Source organism: Ambystoma mexicanum, chromosome 9, assembly GCF_040938575.1.
Source record: "Ambystoma mexicanum isolate Mex_15411 chromosome 9, UKY_AmexF1_1, whole genome shotgun sequence".
NCBI classification, from domain to species: Eukaryota; Metazoa; Chordata; class Amphibia; order Caudata; family Ambystomatidae; genus Ambystoma; species Ambystoma mexicanum.
In genome coordinates, this window is record NC_090931.1 from 957,102,172 (window position 1) to 957,127,164 (window position 24,993).

A 24,993-nucleotide genomic window follows, 5' to 3' on the forward strand; every position below is an offset into this window, starting at 1 on the left:
AAAGTCAAGGGTTGTAGTACAGGTTTTTTTGCAATCCAGAAAAGACGAGGGTCTTGGAAAGATGATACACCACTTTCAATCAGACCGCCCAGATGAAATCTGAATGTTCATGACCACAGATCAGGTTCCAAATTCACTACAGAAGGGAGATTAGTTGAGTGCAGTAGGCGTTACAGGCAGCTATTCTTACATTATTTGGCATTCTCACAGGACGTTGACGCTCACAGTGCACCAAATACCTTTTTATTTCAAAGCTTTACATTTCCTCTACCCTAAGGGCTTTTTTTTAGAATACCTCTTTTGACACCTCATTAACGACTGAAGGGCATTAATATTCTCACATAACTGAGTAGTTGGTTGGTGTAGACTCTTTCACTCCTGCCTAAAAGACTACTTGCTTTCTGTGCCTTTTCTCTTTTTACCTAAAGTGGTGTCCTCGTTCCACATCAAGGAGGAGGTCTTGCCCATTTTTTTCTGAATCCTAAGTCTCTGGTTGAGGTTGTTCTTCATTCCCTAGATGTTACCGGAGCCCTAATGTTTTACCTGCATCGAACTAAACAGTTAAGGAGATCATACTCCCTTTTTATTACATTCAGTGGTCAGCATCCCTGCTTACAGGCCTCTAAGGACACTATCGCCAGGTGGCAAGTCTCAGCCATCAGACACTGCTATTACATGCAGAAGTGCGAGCCTCCTTATGGCATGTATGCTCCTGCCATCAGGACCAAAGCATGGTCATGGCCTTTTAGCAAGGCCACCACATGGTCTACACCATCTGTTTTCTGTAATCATTATTGCCTGGACACTAGTTCCAGGGCTGATGCCAGTTTCGGATAGGCTGTCCTACACAAACCCTTTGCTACCCAGTAGTACCCCAGATGGGTGTAGGAGTAAGAAATAGTTACTCACTGTAGTAATTACTGTACTCCTAGTCCACTTTCCTCCATACGGACCACCCTCCATCCCGTGTATATCGGTCAGATATTCGAAGCATAAGAGTGGTCAAAGACTGACCGTGTGGCTGGTGGGAGGAGTCGGCTTGGACGGGTGTCAAACAAATTTAAAGGGGAGATTGTTTTTTTTTGTGCTACACAAATGACTCTGGTCGCGACCTCAAAGAAGGGGCTCCCATCAGTATGGAGGAAACGTGGACTATGTACTAGGTGTATAGTGACCATAATGACTACTGTTTCTAAAGACTACACCACACCTGATGCATAATATCTAGCACTTGGGGTACAATTATTAAGACATGACTGAAGGCATTTTTCTTTGAAAAAGAAAATATTTTCCATCCAGAAATTTCCAGGGCTTTAAAAACATTCCCACCCTAAAACAAGAAAACTATCCTCTTTCCCGACCTTTTATCTTCATAGTTCCATAGACGAGACGTGACGTGAGACAGCTGTTGAATCGTCTAGATTACCAGTTTGGACAGAAGTCAGGAAACTGAAAAGACCAGCTGACTCTTGCTGCTGTGGCCCTCGCTGCTTTGTGCGATGGTGCATCTCGACTACGCCATTGACCGTGTCTTTGTTCCTTCAACCTGTACCATGGAGGATAATTGTAACAGAAGCATTGTTATTTCAGTGGGTAATGCACATGAGTCTGAAATAACTGCTACCACAAATTCTTGAGATTCACCTCCCCTTCTAGGTCATTGTTTGCCAAACCATCATCTTTCCCGACAGGATTGTGTGACAGGGCATCTGCAACAGTATTCTTTCTCCCTTCCCCATGCTCAACCATGAACCTTAACCCTTGAACTTTCGTCACCCACTTCATAATCCATCAAGAGACACCATCAAGACCACCCTTGTTAAATATAGTGACAAAGGGTTTGGGATCTGTCCTCACTATGAAGCTCCTTCCATACAGATACACTTTGAATTTATCAATCGCCCAGATCACAGCCAGGGCTTCCTGTTCGATTACAGTATACCTCTTATCCACATCTCTCAAGGCTCTTGACGCAAAAGCCACTGTGAACTCGCTCCCATTGCAATCCTCTTGTAGCAACACACTACCCAGACCAAGGTCACTGGCATCTGTATGCACTATAATTTGTAAACCTTCCTTGAATCCCTTCAGAACAGGCGCTCTCACAATACACCCCTTGACATCTTGAAATTCCTTGTCGCACTCAAGAGACAATAAAAATGTGGTCTGCTTCCTTAACTTGCCAGTCTTGCTTGCCGTACATTTAGCATAATACTTAACAAGACCTGAGAAAGAGGATACTTCAGCCTTTGTTTTGGTAGCTAGCATCTCTGAAATTGCCTCCACTAACTTTGGGTTTTACCCTCTCCCCTGTCCATGTGTAGCCTAGATACTCATCCTCTTCCTTCCTGAAGCTACACTTCTATAAAGTCAGAGTAAGTCCCGCCTTGCCTAGCCTTTCTAAGACGCAACCTCTGATCATGACTCATCAAATCATGTCCCCATATCAAGATATCATCTTGGGAGGAACTTCCCGCCTGGGAGTCCACCGAGCAAGGTATGCATAACCCTCTGGAACACGCTCACAGCCAACACTAGACCAAATGGAATCTACACACATCTGAACCTGCCAATGTGGGTGTGATGCTGGAAATGCATTGGAGGGACAGGCCCTTCATGTCCTTGTCCTGTATTCCCTTATGTGTGTTTGGTCTTGTTTTCTGCATGGGAGTCCATGTGGGACTCCTGGCAGTGCAGCTCTTCCTCTTTTTGGTTGTGTGAACAGAGACCCTTGGGATACCCTTATGGCAGCCATGGGTGGGGGTACAACCATGTACCCCTAGTGTATGTTTTTGGGCACCTGTGTGTGGCCCGCAGATCAGGGTATGGGCTGGTGGCAGCTCCATGCTGAATTTGACAGGTGCTCTGAGTATCCTCCATTTTGGGATACCCAGGCCCTGCCATATGAATCAGTGGATTCCTGATAGGAGATAAGATGGCCTTTTGGTTTCTGTTACCTGTCACCCCTGTTACCTTGTTTTCCCAAAGTCCTGGGAAGCCCTGACTTTGTCCCTTCCCCTGATTGGCTGTTGGGTGTAAAAACCATATATGGTATTGTGGAGAAGTCCAGGCCAGACTGGCTGGAGCCTTCCCAGTGACTGTACATTGTGGGTACACCCTTGGGGTGGGACCAGGGTGAATGGAGTGTGTGACCAATAGCCCCACCCGAAACTGACATGAATGCATTGTGGTGTGCTGAGAGGCTGGGTGCTTGTCCCAATCAAACATTGCTTGTTATGGGTGTCTGGGTGGAAGTGAATCGCCTGAATGCACTGTGAGCCTGATTGGCTGCCTGCCTGCATGAATGCCCTTCTTAACGAGTGTCTGCTTGAACTTGACCCAGCAGTGTGAATGAGATGCGAGACTGTATTTCTGGGGACCTCTCACTTACCAGAATTGTTCAAAAGCTGAAGTTGAAACTTGAAGCTGCTTATCCTTGAAGCCCAGGTGGAAGAAATATTGCTGCTGCTTTCCTTCAACCCAATCTGAAACATGTTGAATCTGTGGAGGACTGATCCAAGAGAGTACCTGGCTACCAGACCTCTCCCTGAGCTACGAGGGAACATTGGAAAGAAGTTGATCTTCGAGTCACCCTGCAAGCCAGTACTGAAAGACTGTTGACCAGAGACTGTGTCTGCCATGAAATCTGAAGTAAAGTACCCGGACATCGAGGCCGTTGAAGTCCATTACCGTCGACCAGGGTTCAGAGGTTTTCCATAACCGCTGGAAGCCAGTCGAGTCGTGTTGCCCAGAAGCGAGGACAGCTTGGCGCTGTGCTGCTCAGCGACCAGAGCCAAAACGCTCCACGTTTTGCCTAAGAACATTTTAAACCAAGGACTCCCTTGCCATCACCGTCGCCCACTTTGTCCAACCAGAGAAAGTCGAGGTCATCGATGAACCGAGGAGAATCCGCTGAGTTTCCCGTCCCAAAGACGCCGACAAGGAAGATCGGAAAGCCAGACGTGGTCGAGTCACAATCGCTGATGCTGACATCCGACACCCGAGGCCCTCTGCCGGGCCTGTGTTCTTTGAGTCATCTTTGCGGCATCAAACTCTTTTGATCGAGGACTCTTGACGCCAGGGTTCACCTTCTTCGAGGACTCTCGACGCCCTGTGGCTCCTGCTTTAAAGGGATTTCACGCTCGAGGGATCCGTCGACGAACCGTCGAAAAATTCTGCTAAACTCGGGTACATTGGAGGAGTAGAAAAATTTTGCAGGAAACAAGACTATTTTTATCTTATAATGACTGGGCTTGTTGATACACTTAATTTACAGGTTGCCCAGGTGGGGGGATCCTCACACAGAACTGTGTCTTAGTAGCTAAATTACTATTCTGCCATTTATTTAACCTAATTGTCTTCCTTCCTGTGTCTGATGTTGATTCACATTACTATTTGATTTGTATGCCATTGGAACTTTGGTGTATTTTAAAGGAGTCAAGAGTGAACTGTGGTTCCACATAGACATTGTAAATATTTACCATATCGGATTGGCCAAAGCACAAAGAGTGTTCTTGATTGTGTATATATATATATATTAAACCTTATTTATATAAAGAACTGTTTTATCACATAACATAGTGTGTGGATATTCCTTTGTGGGGGCTTGGGGACTACACTGTACTTAAGAACCAGCCTGCATCACCTCCTGAGAGTTTAAGCCTTGGTTGCTTGTCCATTGCCACCCTATAGAGAGCCTTGGCTGGGGTGCTCTGTGCTTCTACTCTGTCATATATATAGGGCAGGAGTACAGATACCCCCCTCCAGTCTTAACAGTGGGTGATGAAGGCCGTCAAATCACACGAATCAGGGTGTAGTGGTATTTGGTGGTAGACTGACTTTTAATCCAGCAGCGAAAACACCTTAGCACCAGACAGATCCGATATTAGCTTGTCAATCTTGGGTAAGGGAATCTTTTCTCTGACTACACACTTGTGGAGGCCCCTCAGGTTAATGCACAGCCTGACAGCTCCATTGCTCTTACATGCAACAACAATGGGGCTGACACTTCAGTGTGCTCTATTACTCCTTCTCTCACCATGCACGCTAGTTCAATCTCCACCTCTCTCTTCAGGGCCAAAGGAACTGTCTGTACTTTAGCCACCACAGGTACAGCTCCTGACCTAAGTTTAATGTTGTAAATACTTTAGAAAGACATCCTACCTTGTCTTCAAAAACTTGAGGTACCCAACTCGATATGTTTTCACAAAACGCATTTGTCACACTCTTCATCGTGCACATACACTTCCGGCTGGTCTTGCTCACCTCTGTATATACTGGTTGATTGGCATTAGGGTCTAGTTTAATTCCTAGAGCAGCTTGACTGCTCCATGAAAGCAAATCGCCACCAACACTGGTCACATGCACCTTTCCAATGGCACGCTTCGCTTGAAATTCTAATTCTGCCTGCATCTGTCCAATGATATTAATAGGATTTTTTCTGTACGCATTGGCCTTGACAGAAGCTTCTCTGAGCACACCCCCCCCCCCCCCGAAACACCTCCTCCCATGTGTCCTTGCCAATGAGGTTTTAGTCTGCACCGCTGTCAACTAACTTCAAAGCCTCTCGACCATTGTTTTTTTACTAGGGATCTCAGTTTCTTCAATTTCACACCAGTGGCAGCATTCCCAACTTGAATGACCCGCACTCCCCCAACCACTTCACCATCTGAGTCATCATCGTCACCATTATATTCCTGTATGCTTGCACAAGCAGCTGCCATTCTGCAACACTTGGCAAAGTGGCCTCATATTCCACACACGACACTCAACATACACAGCAGTACACTCTCTCGAGTTGGCAAAATGCTGCAGACTGCCACATCAGAAGCATCTTTTCTACTGTGAGTCACGAATATCTCGTCTGCGAGTGTCATAATTATCATCACAACCATCACTTCTCCGAAAACCATTCTTCTCCCGCCTCCCTCCAGTGTTCTTGAATCTCCTGGTGTCACCAATTCTGGAATCACCAGATTTCTTGTTCCTCTGTCTATGATTTTTTCCTTTTGAGACAGCGCTGACACCGCCTGGGCTCTTCTCAATGCTTTCTCAACTTCCACGCTAAGCTTTCTGATACACTGCGCTGTATATTCGTGCGCTGTATGTTCAACTTGTTTCACAATCTCCATTGTCCTATCCAAGTTCAGATCTCGTTCTTTCCATAGTTCTTCCCTGATTCAGTGATCGGAGCACTTTATCATCAATTCATCGTGAATATGTTCATCATGGCAGTGACCAAAACGGCATTTTGTGATATCTGGCCAAAATTGTATTTTCTCTGACTTCATAATGTTTATCCAGCTTGGCAATGCTGATGTCAAAACTATTGCAGGAAGTAACATCAGGCAGTTGCAAAGGTTTGGGAAGCCTTTTGAAGACATCTTGTCCAGCACTACCCAGAAAATGGTAAAGGATCTATCTTTTCTTCCTACTGCATAATTTAGGCCATAAACTGCCAAAATGAACTTCAAAAATCTTTCCATTCCCTCCACTTCATGAAGTGCTCACCGGGTTGCACGAGGAACAGAGCTGGCCCAGTTATATTTGCCATGACAGTTCCGTAAATTGCAATTAAAACTTCCGAAAAAATTGCAGAGTCTATTTTTATGAGTATTATTATTTTGAGCACGTTGTAGCCAGCAACTTGAAATTGAAAAAGAAACAAAGGAAAAAAAAATTCTCAGGAAGGCTTTCCTGGCTCTTCTCCCTAGCCATTGCGAACAGTTTCTCACATTCAGTTGGGAGAGCGCAGACAATGCCAGCCTGGTTGGTATGCCAACACTGATGCCACCAAGATGGCTGAACGTAAGTTGCAGTGTTTAGAGGTCCTTTCCTCCACTCGTGGCTCTCGTCTGACCGATGGGGTGGTTCAGGGCTTCTCGTTCGCTCTGTGCACGACACAGCTCTGCTCCAGCACTGTTGCGGGGCTGTGTAGGGCCTCCTGCTCACCACGTTCCCCACAGCTCGGCTCCGCCTGTGTACCTCGGGCTAATTGCGACTCGGGTCGAGCGCTGTTGCGCGCTCCCGTCTTGGCTTTGCACCTCAATCAGTGCTTCAGCACATTTGTAGAGTCTCCTTCACACCCAGCTGAGAAGCGAATCTCGGCAACTCCTTACTCTGTTACTGATGATCTGCTTCAAGTGATGGCATGCCGGTTGCCGCTGTCCTCTCTCGGCTGCAGCCAACGAGGACAGCCCTCATTTCCAGTGAAATAACTGGGGCAACGAATTCTTGAGATCAAGCATTAAGATTTATTCTGGTAAGTGGTACAACAGATTGACTTCAGTCCCCTTCATCAAGGAATAAGCATAACTGAAATCCACACACATTCTACAATCCTAAGAACAACAAATCTAGAATGTAATGAGGGGTTCCAGAGTCTTTGACATAACAGGGAAACATGATGGCAGGGTGGGGAAAGAGAAAGGAGCTGTGAGAGCTATGTACAGACAGTGAGAAGAGGAGAAGGAAAATGCATTATACCCGAGTCATCTGGCAGTGCAAAATGCATTATACCTGAGTCATCTGGCAGTGCAAAGGCTTGATAGCAGATGGGTACACCTCGCACTGTATCAACATGCAAGAGCCATGACCGGTGCACCTGGTTCGAAGATATCAATTCAGGACACACTGATTTTGACTGAACATTCAGCACTAGTATTTCGTACCAACCGAACAAACAAGAAGGACCAGATCAAGAAACCTCTTGAGTAAGGCTCACAGGGCAGGGCACTGGTCTTGGGTAAGAGATCATCAACTGGAGGCTGTACACCTCCCAGGTCTAGAAAAGAAGGGAATCTTAAACAGAGCGCTCGTTGAACCTGAGCGGGGGCTTGACTGTGTGGAGACATAACACACTTAGGGGAATGCCCATTTGGTTGCCTTGGTCATTAATATTTCCCAATGCCTTTTCTCTGGTTCATCTCGTAAGCAAAACAATCATAACATTGATTGAATCCAAGTTGTTTCTCACCTACCCAGACAATCTACATCTCTGTGGTACCATGGTGAAGCTGCAAAGCAGATCTGAATTCCTAGCCAGCATCGCAGGCAGCATCTACCACTGAAGTCCACCAGAACTTGACTGTATGGCTCCTCAGTAAACATAATATGGCCACAAAAACCACCATGTAAGACCAACAGCATCTGGCTCGTCCAAGTTGTCACCACTTACATGCAGTTATTATTAGTCAAGTTCCAAAACGCACCGGTTCTTATTCAGACATCAATGCACAATTGCACAGTCTGACTCCTTCAAATACTGGCATTGTATAATTATTCAAATGAGTTATTTGCATTCCACTGTAAACATCAGTATCAGCACATCAAATTGGAGAATATAATGCATGCAACATATTGTATACTTTGCTTAGTAGCTCACAGTTAACATTACCTTAATCCTCTACCTAGAGAGGGCAGCCCTAATTATACTGAGGGGTTCAACAATGCACACTGACTGTACCAACAAGCAATCGCCCCAAAGACACATGGGCCCCGTTTCCAATGTATTTATGTGAAATGGCCATAGACGATGACGCTTCTATATAAGTGCAAATGTATCATTATATGATTGTGGTATGTCAAATGACATGAATGTACTATGGTTGCAACTGCAATGAGTTGTACGTGCTAAGACATCAATAAACAGAGTTTAAAAAATAAATAAAAAGAAGGGTAACATATTATTTTAAACATAGAGAGGTCACACAGTTTGAGCGTATTTGAAGTCGAGTGCAGAACCAATTTAATCAATCTACACCAAATGATCAAAAAATTGCCGCAACCCACTGACAAACCACATTGATTGGTGCAATTCAATTTTATGTAAGTCAAAATGTCTAAAACAATAACAAGATGATTTCACAAACATTGTAAGCCGCATGACTTAACAAAAGACAACCAAATGAATGGCCAAACATCATTTGCTAGTCTGTTCAAAATATAATCTCCTCTTCAAATGAGGATAACCACTATCAAACCCTACATGTTCAAATTACCCCTCCAAAGATTATGGGATCTTCCTCGGGGGCCAAATACACAGTGGTGTGATGGATACAACACACCTACAAAGTGAACAAATCGGAGGAGATTCCTTTAGTTCAAATAATGCGCTTCAAATAGATTTAAGTAAGGACTTCCACGATGGCCTTAACACAATGGGTCGCTCAACACAATGGGTCGCTCAACACAACGGGTCGCTCAACAAAATGGGTCGCTCAAGTATGGTGGGGAGCACTAATGACTCTGGTTTTGTGCAAATAAAGATTTCACAAATTCTTCTTCTAATAGAAAGAAAGAGGGGTTTTCCACCACTGAAGCACCCCTATCCTCTGTGGGAATTGATCGCTCTTTTTAAGTTCATGTGCCCCACTGTTCAAAACCAATCACAAATTGGATCTCCAACAGCTTAAATGTAAGTTAGCCATAATAATAAAAACAATAACTTATTTGTATAGTGCTTTTACCCTAAATGCTTGCTTTTGCTAAAAGTTTTAACAAACTAAAATGCAAAATAAATTAAATAAATTGAAATAGTGCTTTTATCCAAAGCACTTTACATAGAGCATATTTACATATATTATTACCCAATCGAAATTGGTACTCCTTTTATCAACCTCGGAAGAATGAAAGGCCGAGTCAACCTTGCCGGGTTTGAACCTGCAGAGCAAAAAACCGATCACAGTAGACAGCGCTCATCCCGCTGACCTGCCTTAGCTATTGCCGCAGCAAGGAGAATGTACTTTGTGCTTTAAAACATATTACGAGTTTTTACTCAGAAGTGTAGGGACAAATTCGCACAACGTTAGCACATCTCATCACTTGGGCCAAAAAAAGGGCAAACAAATCTACCGTGGCCATCTGAACGGATGTGCGCATTCAGGTGCCCTTTTGGGTCACCCTTTGCACGTTACACAAGGAAGAGGGCTCCTCTGCGCATTTCAATTCCCGTCCCATTCGGAGGTGCCTTGAAATGCACAGAACATGATCGCATTCCCCTGCGCCTAATTGTTGCAGGTGCACAGGGATGTGCAAGTTGACAGGGTCCTTTTTGTGACAGCAGCGGCCGGATACACTGCTTTCAAGCTGCCATTTCTATCCCTCAAAAAGGATAGATGAATTTATTTTATTTTTTTGTTTAGATTTCACTCTGATGGGCCCGTTAATCGATTATAACTGTAAAATGTGTTTCCAGCACCCCTGTGGGTGATGGGAGCCTGTCCTATATCAGCGTTGGGAATTTCTTGTACGGTTCGAAGTACCTTTGCACGGCTGAAAAATGACTTTGCACTGCCCACACAAACCCTGATTCATGAAACTCTGCAAAGCGTATTTCTGCAGTGCAGAGTCATTTTGTACTGCAAGAATGACTTTATACTGACCTTGCACTGCAGAAATACACTTTGCAGAGTTCCATGAATAAGGGTTTGTGTTGGCAGTGCAAAACCACTTTGAACCGTGCAAATACTTCCATGAATTGTGCCCTATGTATGCAAAAGGTCTGGAGAGCACATCTTTTGCGCTCCTGTCCAGCCCCACTGAAATATGTAGGTCACCTTTGAGAACAAGGTGACCTGCGTATTTCTCAAACAAGTGTAAATAAAAAAGGCTTTTTTTTTTTATTTGCCCCTATTTTTGTGGCGAATAGGCTTCTCACCCCACCAACCCCATAGTCGTCATACTTTTTCGGTTTCTATTTTGATCCTTTTAAACTGTTGTCCTTCTATCCATTTTTCCAAATCCATTTTGATGTACTATTTGGACAAGACTAACGATTTCAGGTAAACCAGCCATTTGTTAGTCAATGTCAGGGCCTGAAATTGACTGACTGCATAGCAGTCTGCAACAAGACGGACGGTCCCGTATATTACCACCTGTTAACACCGCCTGCATCTGGAAGAGAAGCCGCAGCCGCACTCCACAGGACATTCTGCATTGATGATATTTGCAGTCACCCACGTTTCGGGGCATTCCTAACGGTCTCTGATTTCAAATTCCAGTAATACATGTCGTTCCTCTTTTTCCCCATTGCCTCCCATCATGTGACCTTGATATTGTCTACAATTAATCACATAAGTTTTTTTTCTTCTCATGGGCTGGCACTCCGGCCCCTTTTTATCGATATGACTTCCTTTTTTATTCACCTGTTTCTGATTAACAACGAAGGTCCCATGATAGGTTGGGAAAAGCTGCTTACGCGTTAATCTTTGTTTTCTATCGCAATATCGTAAATAGCCTCCCCCACCTTTGCTTTTTTCACACATCTTTAGGGGAACCATTGGGAAACTTATCCTATTTTATTGCTGCCAAAATCAACGGTTACCCCTGCAGTGTATGATGGGAGCTCATTGGAGGCTGGCTCTTGCACAGGTCATGTCCTCCATTTATAAAAAAATAAATAAAATAAACGGGCTTTGTTGATCTGTTTGGCTTTTATCTAATGTGTCGCCAGAGAATCCAATTAGACAGAAATCCTTCAATGTCCCTTTTACTTGTTTTCCTTTCAAATTTCGAAGTAAAAAGCATTGTGGGATTCTTCTTGTGCAGCGATATACATGCGTTTATTTAAATAAGGAACACTACCCATGACGGAGATCTGTGAATGCTACAAAGTATTTTTCCTATATGCTTATGTCGGTCTTATGTCGGTCTTGCTCCTTTGTCTCCCCCCACCGACCACCCACATTGCAGTGAGATTTTTAGGTGGCCTGCATACCCTACACACCTGCAAATCTACAGTTAAAGATGAGTGACACATTTCAGACTGCTTTCTGCCTCTCGGTGAGGTTAGGTTTGCGGCAGCACAGGCTGTCAGAAAAATTCACACTTTCATTGTACAACATTGTTATTTGGGCAACACCCCCACACGCTATGGCAGGTGTCTAGAACTTGTGACGCTCAGAAGTTTTGAACTACAACTACCATCAGCCATAGCCAGTGGAGTCAATGGTGAGGGATCATGGGACTGGTAGTAAAGAAGATCTGGGGAGTTGCAGGTTACAGACCCCTGAGATATGGGTATGAATGGCATTACACCAATGGAAACATGCTGCCAATTCAGTGCAATCCAGTTCAGCCCCAAACCACCCTATTGCGCTGGCTCTGGGCAGTGCTTAAAGTGGGCCGGGGCCAGGCCCCGGCAGTCTCCAAAAAGTGAGACTGAGCCGGGGCCCTGCCGGGGCCCCCGTCCTACCGCGACATTGGCGGGATGTATTATCCCATCGCGGCCACAGCCGCAATGGGCGATGCGCCTGCCATGAAGTCAGGCAAGCTGACAGAAGTGGCAGCCAACTGCAGCGACGCTGTGCCTGGCTGCCTCTTCCCCAAGTCATAGTAACTGCATCTGGTGACCCCTCGCGCGAGAGGTCACCAGAGGCAGTTACTGTCCCTTTGTTTTCCCCAGGTCGCCGAGGCGTCTTTAACCCTCGGCGAACCTGGGGATTCCTCGACATATTTTGAGGTTTATCCGTAATCAAAAAGATGGCTTGAATTGTGTACTTTCAAAGCCATCTTTTATAAACCCGAGATCTTTAAAAAAGATGGCCTGAAAACTAGGCGAACCGTAGGGTATGCACACAAATATATATAAATGTTATATATTTGTGTGTGTACCTTACTATGGTTTGTGTACTTTGCAAGACATCTTTTATAAACGTAGAAATATGTTACATATCTCTATGTTTAGAAAAGATAGCTTGCATAGTACACAAACCATAGTAAGGTACGCACACAAATATATAACATTTATATATATTTGTGTGTATACCCTACGATTTGCGTACTTTTTATGCCACGTCCCTCCCACAAGCCACGCCCCCAAATGAGGGCCCCCCCCTCGATTTCTTACCCCACTTAAAGCCCTGAGTACACCCATTCAGATGGTATGGAATTATTGGCATCTCTGGTTATATTTCGATCACGTTTTGCTCCCTGGTATGTTTTCGGTATGAAGCACAAGCACCTTGCATTTATTAGATCTAATTGTTTGCACTAGTTATTGATACAATCATCATTTTTTAGGACAAACTAATATTATATCTACAATATCCCAGTGATGTGCTCAGTAACTCTTATACTGTATACACACTAGACATGCCAAGGTCCTGATCAAATGCTAAGCTTGCTTTTCACTAAGTGTGGTTTGTCTTATTTAAAAAGTACATATTAAAATATTCAAAAAAGGAGGCTGCGAGTCATGCTGTAGGGATTTGCATTACCACCAAATTATCACTAGAGCCCGCTCGCTCTCAAGTGCATCACCCAATCACACACCAACCATGTTTAGAACCGGGCATCGTTTGGTCTGGAAACTGCCTTCGCAGTTAAGTCTTGCTTGTAAAACTGTCTGCACATTTTTTTTTACTTTCTGTCATGATTACCAATAACTAATCACAGTTAAACACACATCCCAGCTAACAACCATGATCCCTGCTTGTAGCCTCATATGTTTTTTCCACCACTCTAGCTTGTTTGTCCACTGGCTAATTCCCCGTTCCTATCACCTCCTATGCCACGACCCTTCTTCTTTTATATCCCCGGACCAAGTTCTGACCACACCCTGGCCCGGTCGCAATGCGCTGCTTCTCTTGCAATGTTGAGCACCATAAGACCACTATGGTGGTGATGGCTACAGTATAAATACTGAATAACATAGTATAATATAACCACATTTCCAAACACTTGTGTATCTCCCTACCTTCCCATTCATCCTTCCCTCCCCCTCCCTTAATGCTACACTGGATGACAGAGAAATATTCTTCTGACTCTCCTGTGTATTGTGACGGATTTCTGAAGAAACGGGGGGGGGGGCATTGAATTCCTCGGTATGTCTCTGTCTAATCCGTGAGATGATAATATGTATTGACAATTATAAGAAAATTGGAAGGGCTGGTCTGGAACTGTGTACTACCAAATTTATGAATCAACGTAAGGAAGGGGCTATGTGTGAAAGCATATTGTCAAAGTTTTCCCACCATTTGAAGATGCTAGTGGACACAAAAGCTCTACTAACATCTAAATTGATTAGAACCAATAATACACACCAAAAATGGTTCGACACTGAGCTTGAGACAAGAGAAAGGAGTTGGATGAAAGATCCATCTGCACCAAAGAAAGATAGTTGGAAAGAATCTGAAAAAGCTTATAGTAAAGGCATCCTCCTGGCGAAGAAAAACTTTTTTAATAACAAAATTCATTCAGCAACTAATGCGACTAGTAAACTCTTCGACATACTAAAATCTATCGAAAAGCCTGCTGTCATAAACACTACTTTCACACCGTCACAGGAAGAGTGTAATAATGCCCAATCAGCCTTTTTTAATAAGATCAACAAAGCTTGCGAGCAGATTACTAGTGCCCAAATATCCGAGCCAATATTCGCCCAGCCACCTACTATAGCCATATTTAAACCAAAACATTCAGTTTCCAAGAGATCACTGTGGAAGATGCCATGAAAACCCTTGCCACAATGAAAAGCCTGTGCTGAGAACATTTTATCACCAAAAATGATCCTGGACAATGCAGGAATTCTTTGCTCCAGTACTTACAATGATAATAAATGCTTCATTTCATAATAATGATGTCCCCTCTAGTATCAAGACAGTTACAGTTACCCCTCTGGTGAAGAAATCCAATCTAGATTACAGAGACCTGAGCAATTTAAGACCTATAACGAACTGCAGTTTTGTCCTCAAGGTGATGGACAAGGTGGTCACCAATCAACTACAGGCCTATTTAGAGGGAAATGAGATCCTTCACCACCAGCAATGCGGCTTTCGTGTAGCCCATAGTACGGAGACTGCTTTGCTGGATCTCTGGATCTCCAGTCGCATATGCTGAACATAGTAGACAAAGGGAAGACAGGCCTTCTCATTCTTCTCGACTTAAGCATGGCCTTTGACCTCATCGATCACAGCCTGATCCAACGCGCTTTGGAGTGAGCTGGAAGAAGCAACACCCTGGCTCATGTCATTCCTGACCAAAAGGAAATCTAAGGTGTACTGGGGAGATAAATTCTCTCACGTAATGGACATACTGTGTGGAGTGCCCCAAGGAGCCAGCATATCTCCCCTTCTTTTCAATCTCTATTTGTCTTTTCTGCGAAATTCTTGATAACATCAATGTTTATTTCGTCAATTATGCGGACGAAACTCAGCTGGTAATGGAGCTGAGTGGAGACTATAGGAAAGACAGCGACTCCATCAAGACACTTTACTGCAATATCAAATCTTGGATGGACCATAATTGGCTCTGACTCAATGGCAAAAAAACTGAGTTGGTGGTCTTTGGATCCACCCAAGCACGATCTAAATTAACAGCCCAATACATGTCCTTTCTCATTAAAGATCTCCCAGTATCAGTCACAAGCAAGGTTAAGACATTGGGGGTGTACTTTGGGTTGCATGTAATTTAATTCGCTTTCCATTTTTCAGTTTTTATCTATTCCCAAACACCCACATCCCATATATACAATTTTCTAACCACCTGAAAAAAAAACAATGGGTTTTTTCGTAAAAAATGTGCAGTAAAAAACCCTGCGTAAAAACGTCCTGCGATGAGCATTGATGTTCAGGCATCGTATGCGAGTAAAAATTGCTCATACTATCTAAAACTCCTAAGAGCAATTAAACCACTCCTAAGCGAGAATTGCGCTGCCCTAGCTAGAGCTATTATCTTCTCACGTCTTGACTATGGGAATGCTTTAATGCTTGGTGCAAGCAAACAATGCATTACCAAACTACAACATATTCTGAATGACGCGGTCAGAATCATAAAGCATAAAACAAAAACCGAACACATTAGTAATGCCAGGAAACAATTGCACTGGCTCAAGGTGGATGATGGGGTCCAGTTCAAAGCAATGACACTGGTTCACAAGTGTCTTCATGGCCAAGCTCCGGTATACCTCAAATCCAAAATCTCCCGATATGTGCCAGGCCGAACTTTAAGGTCGGAAACAACCGGCCAAATTGTGGTACCCTCATTTAAGAGAGTGCACAGATTAGGTAGCTTTTTCCACAGTTGCCGCTGGCAAATGGAATAGCCTACCATTAAATTTGAGATTAGATACCAACCTCTTGAGCTTTCGAAAAAACGGAAAACTCACCTTTTCAAGTAAATGAGAGATAGACATTACCATTCATATCCGCTTTGTTCACTCTGGCATGCCAGAAGTCCTGTCTATATATGGCCCTTTTGTCTTAGCGTCTCTTTGTTGCACCGTGATGCCCGCGGGCCTCCGGCGTAATGCAAATAAATAAATGTGTATCCAAATAAGACGTGCAGTAATAACATGGGTTATAACTGTCTGATGTGTATGTTACAGTTACCTCCACTTTCAAAAGTTCATTATAGATATTCTGGTGATGGTGAGCAGGAGACCTAATCAATGCTTTTTTGCTACATGTGTTGCATATGTATCTTATTTGCACAAGCAAAAAAAGAAAACTTAATGTGTGCTATTAAAACACGTTTTTTCTTCTTTTTTCATATTGCCAGCGTTCAATAAAGATCAGGGACTCAAAGTTTGGTTTGGCCCTGGTCATAGAAAGCTCACAGCAGGTAAGTTAAAGCCTTTTTTCTCACCCTGTTTTTTTGGTTTAGTTTGGTTGTACTTGACTTGATACTGTACTCCCAGTGTGGTGATGAAAGAACATTTGTGCCCTTGTAATCCTTTGAGTACCCCCTCCTCTGTAAGCCCAGTGTCAGTTTGGCAGCAGGACTGTGACATTTTGAGGAAGCACAGATTGGTACCCATCCCACATTTTGGGATGAACATATAAATCCAAATGCCAAGATGGTGCCAATGTTCAGGGTGCGTGTAATTGTACTAGTGAGTGAGTGGTGTGGCAAAGACAGCCTCCACTGTAGGAGAGAGCTGATGTCAGTTGATCCGTTGTAAGGCTGTGGTGGGGTGCTAGGAGCTGCCCCTTCCCTGGCTAGCAGGTGAGGCATCAGTCTGGATTTGAATAGTTCAACAGAAGGGCTGGCTTCAGTGACTGGATAAAGGTATTCCAGTGGGGAGTTGCTTCGTGGAGGAGAGTACAGAGAAATGAAGTTTGTGAGCTTGAATAAAAACCTTTTTTATCCCAAGAGTTAATAAACCATTAAAATAAATATTTCCTATGCATGATGAATGCTGGCCTACATCTTGCACTCCTATTTTCGTACCACCACCCTCTGCATTGATATCTTTTAACATTATATATATATATATATATATATATATATATATATATATATATATATATATTTATTCTTCACACTCTTTACTTCGCGTGTGCCCTTTAAGTCTAAGGAGGTCATTACGACCTTGGAGGTAGCCATGCCACTATTTGCGGCATGGCTACCCCCATTATTCCGGGGACTGGGTCCCGGTTCTTGGAATGGGGAAAGACCGGGCCATTCCAACCTTGGAGGGCCCGTTATTTCCCCATTCCAGGAACCCATCCCCATTCCCATTCGAGCCCCCATAGGGCTCAATGGGAATGGGGAGCATGCTAACAACGGGCCCGTTGTTAGCATGCTGGACCGCTCGCAGGACCCGCTAAGGACGCCTGGTAAAACCAGGCGTCTTTAGCGGGTCCCGCGAGCGGAACTTGTAATGAGGCGGTAGGGGGGTTAATGGGGCCGGCAGCTCTACCGGCCCCGTTAACCTCCTACCGCGAATCTCGTAATGACCCCCTAAGTCTTTCCTATTCCTAAACTGATGAAACCTCACCCTATGAAGTAGTCCTGCCTACTCCTCCTGTAAGAGCCAATGTCCAAGAAACTGAATGGTACGACTACCTCACATCTATGGAGGGCCCAAGGTACACCTTCTTGGGAGTCGCCAGTTGACAGCGTAACCACTAGCCATGCTAATGTCCAAGGTCTCAAACATCTTCCGTCTGAATATGTAAGAAAGAGAAGCAATACTGAGTCCCCGTCCCCTCCGGAGACCGTCCCCCCCAACCCAATGCCTGGTTGTCTGCAGTGTTCTTTCAGCTGGGCACCTTGTTTGCCTTCTGACAATTGATCATTTTCTGCGACAAGAACATGCCAGCATTGTGGTGCTGCCCGCGGGTGATCTGCTCTTTCTGCAGTGTGAGATCTCGCATGTGCCCCGAATCTACTGGGGCAGTTTTGAGTGGTAAAGGAGCCCCCTTCACATTCTTCGTCAATGGACAAATTGGTGGTTTACTGTAAACTGAGGCTCAATATGGAACACTTATAGAAATTCACACATGGCTGAAGGGACTAAACTAAATAATATTCAATAAACAAGGGTGATGGCGGAACAATGGAATAGGTATGTGCTGGATTGCCTATCCTTCTCAATGTCAACACCCTGGTCTTTATAATGGATCACTGAAAGGATTTGTACAAGTGTTCGGGCTGGAACAGTGACCACTCTTGCAGCTTGTAGTAGTGTTAGTTCCACTGCTAACATTGGTTCATATGTTGTTGTTGCACCTATCAGATAATACCAGACATATTTGGTTATTGGGCTAGGGTTGCAACTAGAAATGTGTAATGGTGTAATGAACCAATGTATGTCTCAGCGGTTCTATGTCATTTCATCGCGGGCTGTTCTTTCGCGGGTTTTTTACAGCGATTATTTTTATTTTATTTTTTTAATGAAAAAAAACCATCAAATTTTTTATTTATCTATTTTAGGGGGGCTCCCTCCCACAATCCCCCCTTTTTCTTTAATTTGTATTTATTGCCAAAAACCCACACCCCATATATATAATTCACTAATCCCCCCCCTAAAAAAATGTGATGGTTTTTTAAAAAAAAAAACATCCTGCGATGAAAGGACGTCGTACAGTCTCAGCGCTGTCACGTAGACAGGAATATTGAATGGGTGCCAAGGTCAGCATAATGACTAGATGTGTGCTGCTTTTGGTGCCCGTGCACTTGTGTGGTCGTTGTGAGGGTGCTTTACCCCGTTCAAATCCTCACACTGTACCTCTACAAAATCTACTTCAGCTGACCTACAACCAGGGCAACTCCGATGACTGCTTCAACATTACGACCACAGTGCAAAATCGGTCGTTGTCAATGGGTCATTGGTAAGAGACTAAGGTGCATGTTGTGTCTGCTTTTGGCTTGCAGGCTAGGCTTGGCAGTCCAACCCATCTCCACCATCCTGCACGGCCATAGCAAACACTGCCTGGGGGCAGTTTCCACTAAAGATAGTAGTTCTTCTACCAATGCAGGTTCCAGACCAATGCGGGGAGCATTGAACGCACCTGAAGCAGAGGTTCAAACATGCTGTGAAAAGGCAGTTTTGGCAGGAGACTCTAATTCGTAATAAACGGGGGTGGGGGGATATGTTTAGTGACGCAGGCAATGTTGGGTAAATTAACATACTGGACATAAAGTAAAGGGCGTCATGGAAATTATATATTATGTACCATGCAGGCATAATGTAGACTAGCCATGATATATTAAGTAGGTACAATGTGCCAATTGGGCCCAATGGAACTGGCAATGATCTGGTGAGTGTGCTGTAATTAGATAACTGAATGATGCAGTCTTCTAGTAAGGCTGTATTAAGTGGGTGTGCTGGAAACTGGCAGCATTGTGCAACTAGGGTTAGAAAATGCAGACAGAAAGAAAAGAGAGGGAGTGGTATTTATCCATCGATTTGTTTGCTCATTATAGTGGCGTTGCTTATTCGGTTGCTCCTTGTATTGTTCTTCTTGTTCCGATCTTCTGGGCTGGTAAAGTGTCTCTCGGAAGGGACACGTCCATGCGTCCTCCTGCCCCTTTCTCCAATGGAAAGTATTTGCTTTGTGGTAATGGGCCACCTGTGAAAAGCTGAGAATGGGAGGTGGCTCAAGCGGGGCTCAGGCAATCAATACCAGGAACCACGAAAACGGATAGACGTAAAAGGACTAGCAGGACTTCTTATGTGACCCGCAAATCATTTGTGTGTAGCTTTGTAAACTCCTTCTTTCCTATGTATGTTGCAAAGGTGATTGCGCCGTTGAGGATTGGCTGAACAGAAGCTGCAGTTTTTGTGTAGACATCTACGACACAGTTGTGGTGCAATTCTAGATTATATGAATTTCTGATGGCATTATTAACAGGAATCCAAACTAGCTGTTTCAGGACATTTAAATATCGTACAACTCTAGTAACATCATTTTTTTCTTGCAGAGTGGCGGATATGTACTTGGTTTTAAAATAGACCCGGTGGAGAAACTTCAGGAGGCTGTCAAAGAAATAAATTCCCTCCACAGAGTCTACTCAGCAAGTCCTATATTCGGAGTGGACTATGAAATGGAAGAAAAGGTAGCGTGCTTTGATTTCCGGAGAAGTCTTGAAAGATTGTTATTGAAGAGCATTTTCTCAAATACCTTGTAAGAAGACAGCCAGGGTGTTATTGTGTTGGCAATGAGTCGTATATTTAGGTCTTGGTGAAGGCAGTGCCACACTGAGTTAAAGCCAATTATATGGTGTGGATATAATGCAGAACGTTTACCCGTGTTATTTATCCCCATCAATTCTGTTGATGACACTGGTCCATCGATTGCATCATACTGTATACTTCTGCAGATGAGCGCATTGCATCAGAATCTCTCCCTTTACCCTTCCGCTACCTCAACCCCCACCTCCTCTTTCCAGATAATAGTAAGGCTCTTGAGCGGGTACTTGTTTCACTTCTTACCCCTCTCTGCGTCTCACTCATTCCATCCTATGTTCGCTTTGTCAGGGAATTATATACTTATGCTGTCTGTGCACCAATCTTCACTGTGTTAGGAAAGCTTGTATTGTGGCTATGCATGTAGGTGATGGATGATTTTGATGCAACTTTAGTACTTTGCCTGTCTGTGTACTGATGCTTCCCTAGCTGTACCTGCTCTATATGAGGAGAGCATGCATTGCTGCAGACCATGGAAGCGTGTGTGTGGTGGAAGGGGGCGGGGGACTAAGGTGCTCAATGTGCACCCCACTTTCAGTGTGATTAATCACTCAAACTCCCTGCATGGTGGTCACACTCTAGTTCAAGAATTGACTACGGATTGTCACTGATTAACATCCTGCTGGGCGTTTCCAAGAACAGATCAGGTTTTTCCATTGACGGATGTACACCGAAACAGTGATGCTGTATACAGGCATGCCATTTCGGACCCTGTACTAACCTCTGCCTAAAGGGTGGGTTCACTGTGCACTAGGTCCACTGTGGACTGGTGCAGGTGGGGGTGGCATTCTGCTGGTGGTATGGGGTGCTGGACAGCCCCACTCATGTGCTGCTACCAGGAGCTTAATCCTGAATGCAGTTGGCATGTTGGTCATCTGGAGCTGTGCAGCCCTCTTGTGCTGTTACCAACAACCTCCCTCTCGTCACTTGTGGCCCATGCTGCAGATTGTGGGGCTTCTGTGCCTTCCGAAATTGTCCTACCTGCTACTCCCCGTCCAGGGGCAGAATACCTGGCTGGAGCAATCATGCTTGGTCTGCCACCCCACCCCACCCTGCCTGGACGTGCAGAGTATGCACCCCTTGCTGACTGCAGGCCTTGCCAAAGGGCCCATTTGTATTCATGTTTTTGTATTTTTATTTTATTTCTATAGCGCTTGGTGCCTGAGTGTTGTACAAAAGGACATCAACGGTACATATGATGAGCAAATTGAACAATCAAAGCAAAAAATGAATTAGAAAGAAAATAAGCTTTGAGGCGAATTTTGAAGATAGAAAAGGGTGAAAGGGAGGGGGAGAGCATTTGACTGCTTGGTTGCAAGCAAAAAAAAGGGGCGAAAGCGGGAAAGGTAAAAGAAGGGTGAGGAAGAGTTCACAGAAAAAGGGATTGAGAATGGGGAGAGCAGGTGGGGGAATAACGAGAGATAAGATGAAAGATAAGGAGGAGGCCATAGAATTACTTGAAGACGATACAGAGGAAACTAAAGAGCAGATGAGATTCAAAGGGTAGCCATTGAAGATATTGTAAAGTAGAATAAATAGTCACGAGGGGACAGCAAGCATAGGATTGGAATAGAAGTGTTCAGGGGGGTTGTTTTGGGACTCAACAGTAAAAAATTACAAAAGTAGTCAAAAAGGAGTGTATGCCAGGCAAGAAGTAATGCAGTTTCATTCCTGGCCCCAGACGCAGCTGGGACAGCAATATTTAAACAGAACGCGGAACAGGTGTTGTCAAAGAAACACCCCTCAAACAAAAGCTTTTATAATCATGTAAAATAATTACCATCAGTCACTTTGCAACATTAAAATGTCTCCCCGCAAGCATGCTTTGAGGCCTGTTTGCAGAGCCTCAGCCTAATGCTAAACCCTATATACTTACCCGTGACCCATCTTTATTATCTATGTTAACATGAAATACTGTTATTTAGGGCATTCTCCAGCCTATTTCAAATTACTGTGTGGCTATCAAGGAAGCCCCCTCCCCGTTTAGAGTGCTACTCCAGCAGCTGATACGTTTGAACCTTTTTGCCACGCTGAACTTGCATTTTTACCACATTATTCCCCACTTTTATTGATCTATCAATAACTTTTTCCCTCCATAGTTCCTTCTCTGCTACTCTATTTTTATGAATCCATATCTTTTTTTTAATCTCATGTCACCCCCAGCTTCTTCCCAACCATCCAATGAGTCCCCCACTCATATACACCCCTGTCCATCCTTAAGACATGAGATGTAAAATTCCTGATAGTATTCTAAATTCTCAGGCTGATTTCTGACCCAACCATCAATATTGTCCTCTGCATTTTCCCCAATTAGTTCATTACTCCCTTCTCGTTTTTATTAACCTTATCAATACTCAGGGGCAACATAAATCTTCCTCTTCGTTTGTTAGTATAAAGTCTCAAAATGTGTTTGCCAATGCAGAAGGTGACGAGCATGAAGACCAACGTGGGGACAGTCACTTTGAACATTTGTGAGAGCCAAGTAGACACCTAAGCAAAAAGGGTGTCCAGCCAAGTGTTTATTGGCACTCCATTCGCTTCATTTGACATCTTCTCATGGAGGGTCTCTATTTCATTGATAGCTGCATGCAAAGTTCTGTTTGGTGCAGCTCCATCGGGTACTGCCATGCTGCCAATTTTTGAACAGCACCCCCCCACCATGGCAGTGATTAAATCCAAAACATAATGATTTTGAAGTGCCAGCAGACGCAGTGCCCTTAATTCTTCCTTTTCTGCATTCAGGCCTTTTGCTGTCGAGTTTGCCAGTCGCAGTAACTCGTACTTTGTCAACTGCAACCATTTAGCATTGACTGCAGTCTGCACTCTTGGTAACAATAGGGAAACGAAGAAAGTGTTTGCTTTCGAGAATAGTTGATACTCTGCTGGAATTGCTACCAGGCTTTCTCCACTCTTTTTCGACAAGTAGTTACTACATTTCCTCCTACTACATATTTCTTGTTCCTTGTCATGCTGTAAAACTTTCTCCTTTAACTCACTTGATTCTTCTCTCGATGAAAGCCCCATCTTGTTGCTGCCTCAGGGCACCCCCAGGGCAGGACTGTGTAGTGGGACAAGTGCACAAAGACTGCCACCAATCAGGAGGGAGCTGGCCGTAGGCCTTCCATCTACATGCCCACCATACGTCCATTATCGCGGCCAGTGCCGCCCTCCTTCGCACAGCCATTGGTAGTGCCCACATGGATGGATCCGCTGGACCTGAAACACAAAGAGAACTGTGTAAAGCTCTTTATGTATACTGGTTGATGCACTTCACTTCACCAAGTTGATGCATGCACATGTTGTCCCCAAATTGCCTTGCAGCTGTCATTCACCTTTAGAGACCACATTCTGTTCGAACCCCACAACTTTGCATTATGCCCTCCTCCCATTGGCCACCGTACCACCCTGCTACCTTCATTCTCATCAATGGACTTGTGTGACACCAGGGAATGCTATGTCCTTCCTTACCCAGACACTACAGTCGTTCTTGCAGTTATATATTCTATTATCAGCTTTTTTGTTTCACTCTTTTGGGCCATGCTATCGAGTTGCACGTAGTTATCTGCATATACTTCTCCTTCATCCACCCACTGGACAGCCACACTTATTCCCTGGAAAAGACCCCTAATTTTGCAGAGGGATAGGTGCATTAAGCATCCTACTTCCTCATATGATACAGCTTGGGGCAGAAAAAGCTTGGTTGGGGGGCTCCTATTACGTGTGAGATTAGTGAGCAAACACACCAAGTGTATTTTGCTCTTTCTCTTCCCAACTGTAACATTTCATCATACCAGACATTCCCAGATGTAAGTTCTTGCCCTTTTTCAGTGTCATGATCGAATTCCTCCCCATTTAAAACACTTCTTTTGTTTCTCTTCATACTATTATTAAAAAAAGCAATTTCTTTTCGTAAAACACAAAATATAATAACCATATCCGTCCAATACTAATGCTCACTATTATAAAAGTAATCCAAAATGTAGAAATCTTTTGCCGTTTGTTCATAAAAACATTGTCCTGAAAACCTCCAAAGTTTATGGAAGTTCGCAAATACTTCTCATTATGCTGTGCTCTGCTCCTCTTCTCAATGGGAGGTGGGGCTCTTGTCTTTGCGTACGTCGGTGATGTGAACCCATCTTCGGCGTCCCTCAATAATTAAAGCAGTCACTGTGTGAGGACCAGTGAAACGCTCCTCTTTCCACTTCCTAGCATGGTTTTTTACATGCACACTGTCCCCTGGATAGAGAAGGGCCGCTTGCGGAAACGGTCCTCCTTGATTACTTGTTTGCTCAGGCTGAGCTCTCGACCTTGTCTGCAGGGATATATATTGAAGCGATTTTGTAAGTTCAGTGAGATGCGTATGAAACTCTCCCCCAAGAATATTAGCAGAGGAATTGGCATCAGAGATTGTACGTGACTGAGGTATAGGCGCATGCATTCTTCGACCTGTAACAATCTCATGTGAAGTGAGAGGATGATCTCCTCCATGCAAATTGCACAAAGTGAAAAGTGCAGGAGGTAAGCAGTGCAAGCAAGATTTTCCAAGCATTTGCGTAAACTCTGTTAGGCACATTTATAAT

The 24,993-nt window shown here is 44.2% G+C and overlaps 1 protein-coding gene across 1 annotated transcript in view; it reads left to right on the forward strand.

The window, feature by feature from the left end:
- BBS5 (Bardet-Biedl syndrome 5) overlaps positions 1-24,993 on the forward strand; it is a 396,157-nt gene that overhangs the window by 247,636 nt on the left and 123,528 nt on the right. Inside the window, exons 8-9 of the mRNA XM_069616160.1 lie at positions 16,498-16,560; positions 20,149-20,283. Coding sequence (XP_069472261.1) covers positions 16,498-16,560; positions 20,149-20,283 — 198 coding nt within the window. The remainder of the gene's footprint in view (positions 1-16,497; positions 16,561-20,148; positions 20,284-24,993) is intronic.